The sequence below is a fragment of the Salvelinus fontinalis genome, chromosome 26 (genome assembly GCF_029448725.1).
Source record: "Salvelinus fontinalis isolate EN_2023a chromosome 26, ASM2944872v1, whole genome shotgun sequence".
NCBI classification, from domain to species: Eukaryota; Metazoa; Chordata; class Actinopteri; order Salmoniformes; family Salmonidae; genus Salvelinus; species Salvelinus fontinalis.
In genome coordinates, this window is record NC_074690.1 from 18,303,382 (window position 1) to 18,316,956 (window position 13,575).

The 13,575-nt window shown below is 42.9% G+C and overlaps 1 protein-coding gene across 2 annotated transcripts; it reads left to right on the forward strand.

Moving 5' to 3' along the window:
- Positions 1-69: 69 nt before the first annotated feature.
- On the forward strand, positions 70-13,523 carry stk25b (serine/threonine kinase 25b). Of its 2 annotated transcripts, XM_055882814.1 has the most exons (12): positions 70-473; positions 4,942-5,172; positions 5,376-5,432; positions 5,713-5,821; positions 10,971-11,128; positions 11,489-11,674; positions 12,050-12,195; positions 12,395-12,500; positions 12,591-12,662; positions 12,785-12,921; positions 13,082-13,096; positions 13,202-13,523. In XM_055882814.1, exons 1-12 carry the CDS (start codon positions 444-446, stop codon positions 13,239-13,241), a joined length of 1,287 nt encoding a protein of 428 aa, XP_055738789.1. In that variant the 5' UTR covers positions 70-443; the 3' UTR covers positions 13,242-13,523. The 2 variants fall into 2 exon arrangements, with proteins under 2 accessions (XP_055738789.1, XP_055738790.1); XM_055882815.1 differs by lacking the exon at positions 13,082-13,096.
- The last annotated feature ends 52 nt before the right edge of the window (positions 13,524-13,575 follow it).

A 13,575-nucleotide genomic window follows, 5' to 3' on the forward strand; every position in this document is an offset into this window, starting at 1 on the left:
GTGTCTGACGCGACTGCGCGTGGAAATACAACTCCCACAACCCTGCACCCCTTAAAAGACGCACATGCGCATGCGTTGTTCAACCCATTATTTAGTCCTCCTCAAGCCACAAATAAAGAACAGGCTGAGTGTTCTTTGATATGAATTAAATATTAATATACGGAAACATTTAGTTCCTGTTCAATGTCACTCTTATACATGGAGTTACACGATACATAGCTTGCATCTTGGCCGGGCTGTAAAAGCCCGCCGTCGGGGGATTCGAGGCCGAAAACACTGCGGAGTGACAGCACGATAGCTTGGGTGTTTAGCTATTTGGTTAGCTAGCCTGCTAACGGAAGGGGTTCGAGAGGAGGGAAAATAAGATAGAGGAATTTTGACAACTCCGTGTTTCAGGCAGAAAGGGCTGCGGCTGCCCTTTTCCTGTCAAACCTGCCGACCGGATGGCGCACCTACGCGACATGCAGAACCAGGTAGGTAGCCTAATCTGTAGGGACTGTCACCCCGTTTAGCCAAGGCGAACCCCGATGACTGCGAGGCATTCGATGAATAGATGGGCGGGTTTAGGTGGGTGGGGGCGCCTAGCTAAATCATTACACACTGACACAGACGACTGGCGATTTCGAAGATAGCGGAGATGTACACACCCATCCGAAATCCATTCAACCTCCAATGTTTAATCTTGTCTCTGTCAACAACACGCATCCTTCTAATCCCCATCAAGTAAACCAGCTAACCAATAACATTGTAGGTTATTTGCACGACTTATATTGTAGCCTATTTGCACAATATATGATCAAATGACCTTTCTAAACTGTAATAACCTCTTACAAATAGTTTATCCAAAACCAGAATGGCCAAATGTCTTCACTGATCCAGTTTACGAGCTAATAAAGCCTGTATTTGTGCCTCTTACTAAGTCCTATGTTGCCACTGCTTTCTTGTGGAGCAGAATTCCAGGCTGGACCCTGAGGAATACTTCACCAAGCAGGAGCGCATTGGGAATATTCCATTTTATTTGGAATGGCAACCAGACAAAATTAAAGGGGCCTATTTATATAATGAATATGAATTCGGAGAGCAGAAATTATTAAATAATTAAACCTCTCACTAAAGGCTTCAGCTATACAAAAGTTATACTTAAATCCAAACTGGTTCTCTAGCAAATGAATAAGAATGTCTCACTCCATGATAAAGAATGGCCTTTTTCCTTTTATTCAGATTACAACCTCGCACTTTCAGTTATTGAAATGGAAAGGAAATCTCCCAAATATAATTTTTCTTCAATTTCTATTTAATCCACCAGAAAAAAAACTGAACAAATATTGTGGTTAAACTCAAATATACTAATAAATAAAATATTTTGGGGGATTTTTACATTTTTTCAAAAGTCTTTGTAAATTATATCATACATAGGACTGGTGGAGTTGTCACACATGAAGCTAACAACAATATGGAAATATCTGCTCCACCCAAAATTACAACCAACTAATTGCAGCATTACTGCTAAAATGGAACTTGTCTGTCGGCCCTGCATTGAAGACCATAATTGTTTTAAAGAAAATTGTGATAAAAGTATACCAGTTTCATTTAAGGACCAAAAAATTGTCAACTGTGCCATTATAGATTGCAAAATAGTTGGGAAGAGATTTGACGTACCAATTCCATGGCACATGGTTTATGAACTGATACGCAAAACGATGCCGGATTCAAAACTTAGAATTTTTACATTTAAATTATTATACAAAATTCTTGCAACCAATAGAATGTTATATAAGCTGTATCACATCCGGCCGTGATTGGGAGTCCCATAGGGCGGTGCACAATTGGCCCAGCGTTGTCCAGGTTTGGCCGTCATTGTAAATAAGAATTTGTTCTTAACTGACTTGCCTAGTTAAATAAAGGTTCAAATAAATGTTTAAAAAAATATATGGGGGATATAACCATCCCAGCTCTGCAGATTTTGCTGCAAAGAGACAGAATCATTTGATAATTTGTTTTGGTACTGTCCATATGTAGCTTGTGTTTGGTCACAGGTCCAGGAATGGCTGAAGAATTGCAACATTTACCTGGAGCTAACGCTGCAGATAGTACTACTGGTTGATTTGAAAAGTAATATTCAATCGATCAATGATATAATAATAATTTTAGCAACATTTTTATTTATTTAGAATCTGTAGAAATTATGAGAATAGAAAGGTTCAGAACTTTTGTGAAACATCACACCACAGTTGAAAAATATATAGCAAATAGAAATCCAATATGGATGGTGTTAAGAGATAGATGGGAGGGGGAGGGGTTGAATGGAGCTGAAGGTTGTGAATAATAACAAGATAACTAATGTAAAACATACTGTGTCCCTAAAACGTATATAGGTTCAGAACTTTGGTGAAATGAATAGATGGGAGTGATTGAGGTTAGAGGAAGGACAGGTGTAAAAACAAACAAGATATAACTACTGTAAAATAGATTGTGCCCCTAAAATGTATATAATATGTATAAAGCTGGAAGCAGAAGCCTAAGGGTTGTTGTTCACTAGTTTACCTCAATTAGGGGAGGGGTGGTAGGATTAGAATGTAATAAAGGAAAATCTATTGACTGGTACTGTGTATACAACTCATTCCAGGGTTTTTCTTTATTTTTACATTGTAGAATAATAGTGAAAACAAACTATGAAATAACACATATGGAATCATGTAATAACCAAAAAAGTGTTAAACAAATCTAAATATATTTGATATTTTAGATTCTTCAAAGTAGCCACCATTTGTCCAAACTTTTGACTGGTACTGTGTATGTATGTACAGTGGGGAGAACAAGTATTTGATACACTGCCGATTTTGCAGGTTTTCCTACTTACAAAGTATGTAGAGGTCCTTACACAGCTCTCTGGTCTTGGCCATTGTGGAGAGGTTGGAGTCTGTTTGATTGAGTGTGTGAACAGGTGTCTTTTATACAGGTAACGAGTTCAAACAGGTGCAGTTAATACAGGTAATGAGTGGAGAACAGGAGGAATTCTTAAAGAAAAACTTACAGGTCTGTGAGAGCAAGAATTCTTACTGGTTGGTAGGTGATCAAATACTTATGTCATGCAATAAAATGCAAATTAATTACTTAAAAATCATACAATGTGATTTTCTGGATTTTTGATTCTGTCTCTCACAGTTGAAGTGTATCTATGATAAAAAATGACAGACCTCTACATGCTTTGTATGTAGGAAAACCTGCAAAATCGGCAGTGTATCCAATACTTGTTCTCCCCACTGTATATGTATATAAACTCATCAAAAAAATAAACGTCCTCTCACTGTCAACTGCGTTTATTTTCAGCAAACTTAACATGTGTAAATATTTGTATGAACATAACAAGATTCAACAACTGAGACATAAACTGAACAAGTTCCACAGACATGTGGCTAACATAAATGGAATAATGTGTCCCTGAACAAAGTCGGGGGGGGGGGGGGGGGGGGCAAAATCAAAAGTAACAGTCAGTATCTGGTGTGGCCAACAGCTGCATTAAGTACTGCAGTGCATCTCCTCCTCATGAACTGCACCAGATTTGCCAGTTCTTGCTGTGAGATGTTACCCCACTGTTCCACCAAGGCACCTGCAAGTTCCCGGACATTTCTGGGGGGAATGGCCCTAACCCTCCGATCCAACAGGTCCCAGACGTGCTCAATGCGATTGAGATCCGGGATCTTCGCTGGCCATGGCAGAACACTGACATTCCTGTCTTGCAGGAAATCACGCACAGAACGAGCAGTATGGCTGGTGGCATTGTCATGCTGGAGGGTCATGTCAGGATGAGCCTGCAGGAAGGGTACCACATGAGGGAGGATGTCTTCCCTGTAATGCACAGCGTTGAGATTGCCTGCAATGACAACAAGCTCAGTCCGATGATGCTGTGACACACCGCCCCAGACCATGACGGACCCTCCACCTCCAAATCGATCCCGCTCCAGAGTACAAGCCTCGGTGTAACGCTCATTCCTTCGACGATAAACGCGAATCCGACCATCACCCCTGGTGAGACAAAACCGTGACTCGTCAGTGAAGAGCACTTTTTGCCAGTCCTGTCTGGTCCAGCGACGGTGGGTTTGTGCCCATAGGCGACGTTGTTGCCGGTGATGTCTGGTGAGGACCTGCCTTCAACAGGCCTACAAGCCCTCAGTCCAGCCTCCCTCAGCCTATTGCGGACAGTCTGAGCACTGATGGAGGGATTGTGCGTTCCTGGTGTAACTCAGGCAGTTGTTGTTGCCATCCTGTATCTGTCCCACAGGTGTGATGTTCGGATGTACCGATCCTGTGCAAGTGTTGTTACACGTGGTCTGCCACTGCGAGGACGATCAGCTGTCTCCCTGTGTAGCGCTGTCTTAGGCGTCTCACAGTACGGACATTGCAATTTTTTGCCCTGGACACATCTGCAGTCCTCATGCCTCCTTGCAGCATGCCTAAGGCACGTTCACACAGATCATTAGGGACCCTGGGTATCTTTCTTTTGGTGTTTTTCAAAGTCAGTAGAAAGGCTTCTTTAGTGTCCTAAGCATTTCATAACTGACCTTAATTGCCTACTTAATTGCCTTAAGCTGTTAGTGTCTTAACGACCGTTCCACAGGTGCATGTTTATTAATAGTTTATGGTTTATTGAACAAGCGAGGGAAACAGTGTTTAAACCCTTTACAATGAAGATCTGTGAAATTATTTGGATTTTTATGAATTATCTTTGAAAGACAGGGTCCTGAAAAAGGGACGTTTCTTTTTTTGCTAAGTTTATATATATTTGCATACAAGTATATGGGGGATTGGAAGTGATGCAGACAATTACATTGATGGAAGCTACAATCCATCTGCAATATTAAAGCTGATCTGCCCCATAAAATAATAATAAAAAAAGCTTACTAAGTCCTTCTATGATGTCACTGCTTTCCTGTGGAGCAGAATTCCAGGCTGGATCCTGAGGAATACTTCACCAAGCAGGAGCGCATTGGGAAGGGCTCCTTTGGAGAGGTCTACAAGGGCATCAACAACCGCACCAAAGAGGTGGTGGCCATCAAGATCATTGACCTGGAGGAAGCCGAGGACGAGATCGAAGACATACAGCAGGAGATCACTGTACTGAGTCAGTGTGACAGCCCCTTTGTCACCAAGTACTATGGCTCCTACCTGAAGGTAAAGCTAAAAGCATAGATAGACAGAGACTGAAAGACAGACACACACACACACAGAGACAGACACACATATCACTCATACACCAATATATACACACACACACACGCACACAAACTCACACACTCTGAGACTTCTGCCTATGTTCAGGTCAAATCTCACAGCAAGCCTTAGCATTGAAAACGCCACGGTCTCTGTTTCTCCAGGGCACTAAGCTGTGGATCATCATGGAGTATTTGGGTGGGGGATCAGCTTTGGACTTGGTAAGACAATGCCTTTCCTAATTGCCCCTGAGGGGATAAGTACAATTCTATTTAATTGAATCAATGCCAATTGTTTGATTAATAAATGCTGACTTAGATGTATGATTAATAAATTCTGACTTACAATACAAAGGCATGAGTTGGAGGATGTACACAGTACATGTATTTAGCAATGATCTAAATAGACTCTCAGCAAGAAACTCTCCCTCCCTCCGTTTTCTCTTTCTTTCTCTCCCATTATCTCTCTCTCCGTCCCTTCCCACTATTTCTCTCTCTTCAGCTACGTCCTGGGCCTCTAGAAGAGACCTATATCGCCACCATACTGAGGGAAATACTGAAGGGACTGGAGTACCTGCACTCTGAGAGGAAGATCCACAGAGATATCAAAGGTTCAGGCTGCTCCCTTTGGTCCTCTATCAATCTGTCTATGCAACAGGACAGCACGCCCTAACAGAATCCCCCAACCATCAAAATGATACCCTGAGCCTGCACTCTCCTGGCAGTTTACGTAGTGTCGTGGTTATCACGTTCACCTAACATGCAAAAGGTCCCCGGTTCAAAACCGTGCGTAAACATATTTTCAAAAAGTAAATAGCAGCTGCTGTGGCTGCCGAACTAAAGGTCTCAGTGTCTGCACATGTGCTACTACTTGACGCACAGTCTCTGCTCTAGTTGTAGAGAACAGGGGTGTATTCATTAGCCAGATTCTATTGAAAAACGCTGACGTTGTAAAACGTTTTGCAACGGAAACCATTTACTCCAAACAGAAAACATTTTACAACAAAAACAAGAGTTTCTATTGGACAAAGTCATGTAGGTCCCTCCCCGTTTGTTTGCTCTGTTTGCTTCCATTTGGTTCCTAGAGTAAACGGTAAGCAGTTTCCGTTGCAAGATGTTTTGCAACAGAATACGACTAATGAATACACCCCAGGCTACTCTGGCGAAAGCTGAATCAATGTCTGCAAGATCACATAATGATAGTATTATACATAATACAACCTAATAAAATAGCATAGTATGACCATTACTGTAAGACAAAAACACCACCACATATTTCTCTCGTGGCCAAAACTGAACAGCGCGCCACTAGGCAAAATGCTACAGTTTGTTAACACCATCTGCTCTAAAATTCACTCACTGTACATCATTCAAAACAACACTGTAGGCTACTTCGAAACAACACTGTGTAACTCAAGAAGATCTAAGTATCCCCATGAAACTGATTGAGATCAAATGGTTAGTAGCAGATGGACGTTTCACCGGTAAAACTTGAAGAATTATAATTTGCGATTAACAGAAAAATGTGAAGGGAGAGACCAAATGTGTGCGGGAAAGTAGAGGTAAAGAAACACATGCACAGAACGTGAAACGCACATGAGCAAAAGTTAGGGACCTTCAATCAGGGAAAAAAAGTTTCCGCAGCCACTCTATGTACACTCAAGTGCCAGTTTACTAGGTACACCCATTTAGTACCGGGTGGGAACCCCCTTTGCCTCCAAAACAGCCTGAATTCTTGGGGGCATAGATTCTACAAGGTGTGGCCTTCAAATGTTGCTCAATTGGTATCAAGGGACCTAAAATGTGACAGGAAAACATTCCCCACACCATTACACCACCAGCCTGTAACGTTGACACCAGGCAGGATGGGCCATGGACCCATGCTGCTTACGCTAAATCCTGACTCTGCCATCAGCATGACGCAACAGGAACCGGGATTCGTCGGACCAGGCAATGTTTTTCCACTCCTCAATTGCCCAGTGTTGGTGATCACACGTCCACTTGAGCACCTTCTTGTTCGGAACCCGGTGTCGTTGTCTGCTGTAATAGCCCATCCATGACAAGGACCGACGAGTTGTGCATTCTGAGATTCTGTTCTGCACACAACTGTTGTACTGCGCCGTTATTTGCCTGTTTGTGGCCCGCCTGTTAGCTTGCACGATTCTTGCCGTTCTTCCACCGCTCATCAACGAGCTGTTTTCACCCACAGGACTGCCGCTGACTGGATGGTTTTTGTTTGTTTCACCATTCTCTGTGAACCCTAGACACCGTTGTGCGTGTTAACCCCAGGAGGCCGTTTCTAAGATACTGGAACCGGCGCGCCTGGTACCGACGATCATACCACGCTCAAAGTCGCTTAGGTCACTCGTTTTGCCCTCTAACTTTCAAACAAACAGTAACTGAATGCCTCGATGCCCGTCTGCCTGCTTTATATAGCAAGCCATGGGCACGTGACTCACTGTCTGTAGGAACGATCCATTTTCATGAACGGGGTGGTGTACCTAATAAACTGGCCACTGAGTGTATATGTAGACAAAATCAAATAACTTGATATACTGGTACATACTTTATCATATGGGATCATTTTATCTGCCAGTTCACTTCAGTTTCCATAGTGTAGTGGTTATCACATTCACCTCACACGCTCAGTGCAGGTCCCCGGTTCAAAACCGTGCAGAAACATGTTTTGATAAAATATGACTGAAAATAAACACACGTACATACAGTAGGCCTATACAGTACATACAGTAAGTAGAACAGTTTTGGACATTTCTTCAAATGACCAGCAACAATGAAATGGTAATAGGCTAAGCAATATTCTGCATGTGATACTCATAAACCTGCTACTCCGAAAGCACAAAGACTTCATTAGGTTCTGAGAGTGATAAATATTCAGTCTTGTAGTTGAGTTTATGTAAAGTGCACAAGAAATGGGCCTGCCAATAATAATAATCCTCATTCCAATCTCCCATTTTAGTTTTGTTAAAGAGATTCTCCGGTACTTTTGTATACTTTTTAGCCAGTAGTTCTGAAAGTAGCGCCCACGAGCCAAAAGTGGTCCCCGAAGATTGCATACTACGTCATAAATGTGCACCATTGCTCTCTCTACTGTGCATTGTGCTAGCTGTCACTCAAATGGCAAGGGGCTGAAGCTCATTGGCTGAAACTCAAATTGCTACGGGGCTGGCCCACGTGGGGGTGTATGTAGGGAAAATGGCGCTGCACAGCTTCAAGAAAACAGTTGCTTTCAAACTTGGGATTTTGTGGCTAATTGAGGTAAGACAGTAACTCTCCTCATACACTACATGGTGTGTGGACAACCCTTAAAATGAGTGGATTTGGCAATTTCAACCACATCCGTTGCTGACCGGTGTATAAAATCGAGCACACCGTAATGCAATCTCCAATCTCCACAAACATTGGCAGTAGAATGGCCCGTACTGAAGAGCTCAGTGACTTTCAGTGGCACAGTCATAGGATGCCACCTTTCCAACAAGTCAGTCAGTCAAATTGTTGCCATGCTAGAGCTGCCCCGGTCAACTGTAGGTGATGTTATTGTGAAGTGGAAACGTCTAGGAGCAACAACAGCTCAGCCGCAAAGTGGTAGGCCACACAAGCTCACGGAATGGGACCGCTGAAGCGTGTAGCGCATAAAAATCGTCTATCCTCGGTTGCAACACTCACTACTGAGTTCCAAACTGCCTCTGGAAGCAACGCCAGCACAATAATTGTTCGTCGGGAGCTTCATGAAATGGGTTACCATGGCCGAGCATCCGCACACAAGCCTAAGGTCACCTTGCGCAATGCCAAGCGTCGGCTAGACTGGTGTAAAGCTCGCCGCCATTGGACTCTGGAGCAGTGGAAATGCGTACTCTGGAGTGATGAATTACACTTTACCATCTGACAGTCTGACGGACTAATCTTGGTTTGGCAGATGTTAATGCCCTTGATTTTGGAATGAGAAGTTTGACCTTGATTTTGGGATGAGAAGTTTGACCTTGATTTTGGGTTGAGAAGTTTGACAAACAGGTGTCCACGTATTTCTGGTTATGTAGTGTATATTATGCAGGTATGATCTACACGTTGACACATCCAGCCAAACAAAAAATGCAAAGTACCTGAGCATGTCTTTAATAGTTGAAAAAATACTAAAGACTGATCTGGGAAGACCATGTAGAACGGGACCTTAGTAGAAAGCTATAGGTGCCAGTGGATATACGGTTCAGCCGACACAGATCTGTCCAGTCCAAGATGTCTTCAGAACAGGTTTATTACAGATACTGGGTTTAACCACACCACACTCCTTGTTTTGACTGCCTACTGTGTAAGTGTGTGTAAAAGTGGTTCTATTGAAGCCATTGGAGGCTGGTGAGGGGAGGACGGCTCATAATAATGAATGGAATAGCATTAATGGAATGGTATCAAACACATGGAAACCAAGTCTTTGATGTATTTGATACCATTCCACTCATTCTGTTCCAGCCATTACTATGAGCCCATCCTCCCGATTTTAAAGTGCCACCAGCCACCACTGATGAAGGAATAGAAAGGAAAGAAATAACCATTAGTATTGGCTTACATGACATACCATAGAGTAGACTGGGGGGGTATACATAATATATTATGACAAGGTACTGCTACGCCATGGTATAATGCAAGGGGCAATGCCAAATACACTTAGAGAAATACACTTACAGAATAAAGACCCATTTACTGGTAAATAAACGTGACTGGGATGTATCTAAGGTCTTGCATGAGACCAGAACCAACGTGGAATAGTGGCCAACTGCTTCATGTGGAAAGGGCTTTTAGGCTATATGTAACATTTGGCTACATACATTTGGCTACATATTGTAGCAACATAATATAATTACATGATAAAATACTCTAAAATGGCCACATAAAATACTCTAAATGTCCACAAACACGGCTATATCTTTAACCTGACAACATGAGTAAAATAATATGCCTAAAACGATATAGCGTTACGTATGTGCTATACCAAGCCTAACAAGCTAATGTTAAGATGACTGGCTAACATCTTGTCTTAGCTAGCAATTGCATGAAGCACACGGAAAAGGAAAACATGGTACCATAAACATGGTAAATAGCAAGCAAGCAATGACATGTCACAGTACTTACAATTAGATGCATGCACTAAACACAGGTCAAATTCAATAAAGTTGAGGAACAGTCCAAGGAGCTTCTGACTTCAATCTCACTCTGAAGATGGCCGGGCTCAGTCAGGTTCACCGGGAATGACGAACTGTGATTGGCTGATATAGGTACTACTAATGAAAAATAAAGGGTGTTGGGCAAGTACAACAAACTATTAGATTGGGGCTGCTGAAACGGTTGGCCAACTGTTAATTAATGGTGCTCTTTAGCTAACTGGGTAGTGTTGTGATCTAACGTTACCGATATACAACATGTATATTGTTCAATCTTGTTATAACATGTCGTTACAGTGTTAACAGTAGATGTTCTAATTCATCAGGGGCTGGAGATTTTGCAGGAGAATCACCCGTAAAAACAGATTTCTACAAAGCAATAGCTGTAGGCCAATAGATCAACATAGAGAACATTAATTGCCATCTTCTTTTTGAATGATGTAAGTGTTGTGATGATATCTATTAAATGTAAGTTCTCACTGTAAGTCACTTTGGATAAAAGCGTCTTCTCAGTGGCATTTATTATTATTATTGTATATTGACCACCAACCTTGCTGTCTCCCTCCCCTTCTCCCTCTCTCTGTGGCAGCTGCCAATGTGCTGCTGTCAGAGCAAGGCGACGTGAAGCTGGCAGATTTTGGCGTGGCGGGCCAGCTGACCGACACCCAGATCAAGAGGAACACATTCGTGGGCACTCCCTTTTGGATGGCGCCCGAGGTCATCAAACAGTCGGCGTACGACTTTAAGGTCAGTAGCCCCCACGGAGTTGGCAGTTGGCTCAAATATGTCCTAGTCTGTAGGGTTGTCAGTGTCAGCAGGGTTTATTTCCGTTAGTTCAGGATATTCAATGAAACTCCAATCTGAGAAGAGCCTCTTATTGTCAATGAGCATTTTTCTATTTTTGAATTGGAAGATCGTTTCACTTCCTTAATTGACTGAATTGAGGTGGAATTTACATTAATCCTGCTGCTGCTTAATTGTTTTTGATGTCAGGCTCTTTATACATGTTCAGCACATCCCTTATGAATTCTGTACACATAAATATCAAGTGTGTCTCTGTGTGAGCACGTGTTTTTATCTGTGTATACTTGTCTGGCTTCCTCCCAGGCGGATATCTGGTCCCTGGGCATCACGGCCATTGAGCTGGCCAAAGGGGAGCCCCCCAACTCAGACCTGCACCCCATGAGGGTCCTCTTCCTCATTCCTAAGAACACCCCTCCCACCCTGGAGGGATCCTACAGCAAGCCTTTCAAAGAGTTTGTGGAGGCCTGCCTCAATAAAGACCCACGCTTTGTGAGTCAATTAATTTTTCCGTTGAAGTTCTCCATTGACAATGATTTTCTGTTGAGTGCTAGGCTTAATCTGGGTTCTGGGAAACTGGCCCTGAGAAGTCTACCTGATTGAGGGGACTAGCAGTAGACAACCTATCATGAGCATGACTTTGTAGGTAGGCTTCCATAAAAGAGAACATGGGTACTTACGCTGTTATAAGCATTTGTTTGTTTTATTCATATAAATAAACTTACAATACCTCTATGGTGCTGTTGGTGCACCTATATTTAGAGTTTTATCATAAAAATACCAACTTCATTTATAAAGCGCTCAAAGCAGTCATATTTAGTATGGGAATGATTGCGTGTCTTTGTATTACGCTCTTTTCCTCCATAGAGGCCAACAGCCAAGGAGCTGGTGAAGCACAAGTTCATTACACGCTACACCAAGAAGACGGCCTACCTGTCGGAACTCATCGACCGCTACCGTCGCTGGAGGTCCGAGGGCCACGGGGAGGAGTCCAGCTCAGACGACTCAGATATGTGAGGCCCTTAACACACAAGCGCAGACATATACGGTGCACAATGGATGAAGCAGTTTTGAAACACACACACAGACAACCTAACCAACATATTGAATATTTCTGACTGGCGGTAGATATAGAACATGCAGTTCTCTATTTTACGTGGTACTGAATTAAATATCTCAAACAGACCTACTGTCTCTCTCTTCTTCTTACAGGGATGCAGATGGTGACGACAACCAGAGTCCTGTGTGGACCTTCCCCACAGTCCGACCCAGCTCCATGAACAAACTACAGAAGGGATACACACACTCCGATACAGAGGTGAGACCATGTTGGTGCACATTTAAACACACAATCAAATGGTTTGGGCTGGGACACTGTGAAGTCATTTGTCTCTGTTTTTTTTTTTAGTCTGCAGATTCGGTGAAACGCCAACCCAAGTCACAGTGTCTGTCGGCATTGGTCACTCCCATTTTCAAAGAGGTAACAAGTTAGAAAAGCTACTTATTAGAATGTCCACATTGTGTGGACAATACAATTTTCCTTTTCTATTAACTTTATATCTATGCTGAAATCGAACTAATCCCTGTGTTTGTGCTATCCAGTTAAAGGAGAAGCGGAGGGCTGCTGGAGGTGGCGTGGGGGCCATCGAAGAGCTGGAGAACGCCTTTAACCTGGCCGAGGAGTCCTGTCCCGGCATTTCCGACCGTCTCGTCACACACATGATGGAGAGAGTCTGCAGGTGAGTCTGGCTTCAAGCACACACACACACACATGATGGAGAGAGTCTGCAGGTGAGTCTGGCTTCAAGCACACCCACACACACACACAATTCCAATACACTTCAGTGACATCCTTTTTTCATCTCTTGTCCTTTGTGACTAAACCCACTGATCTGAAAGGACAAAGAATAAAAGGTGAGGTATGACTATGAAGGGCACAGATGAGTGCAATTCATTGGCATCTTATCACTTAAGTATCACCTAGTCACTCATTTAAATCTACCCTCTTCTATTCATCAGGTTCTCTCTCAATGGTAACACCACCCCCTCCTCGCGGTGAACCTCTGCTGGCTGCTACTCCAAATCCCCTTCCGTCTACTTCTATTCCCCCTCAGACCGTCCAACATTCCCCCATGGACCACGAAAACCCCTCCTCTGCCCCCTAGTTCACCTGACCAATCTCCCAGAGAACTTTTAATTAGTTATGATTAAATATTTTTACAGTTTTTCTTCATAGAACGGAGAGTATTTAAGACAAAAAAAAAGCCATGACATTAAGAGTGCTGGTATACCTGTTAGATCGAGAGAGAAACAATCCTAAAATAAAGTCTATGGAAACGTCTATGGGTTTGTGAGCTTGTGTGTTGCATCACATGCATGGGTGTTGCAGGTTT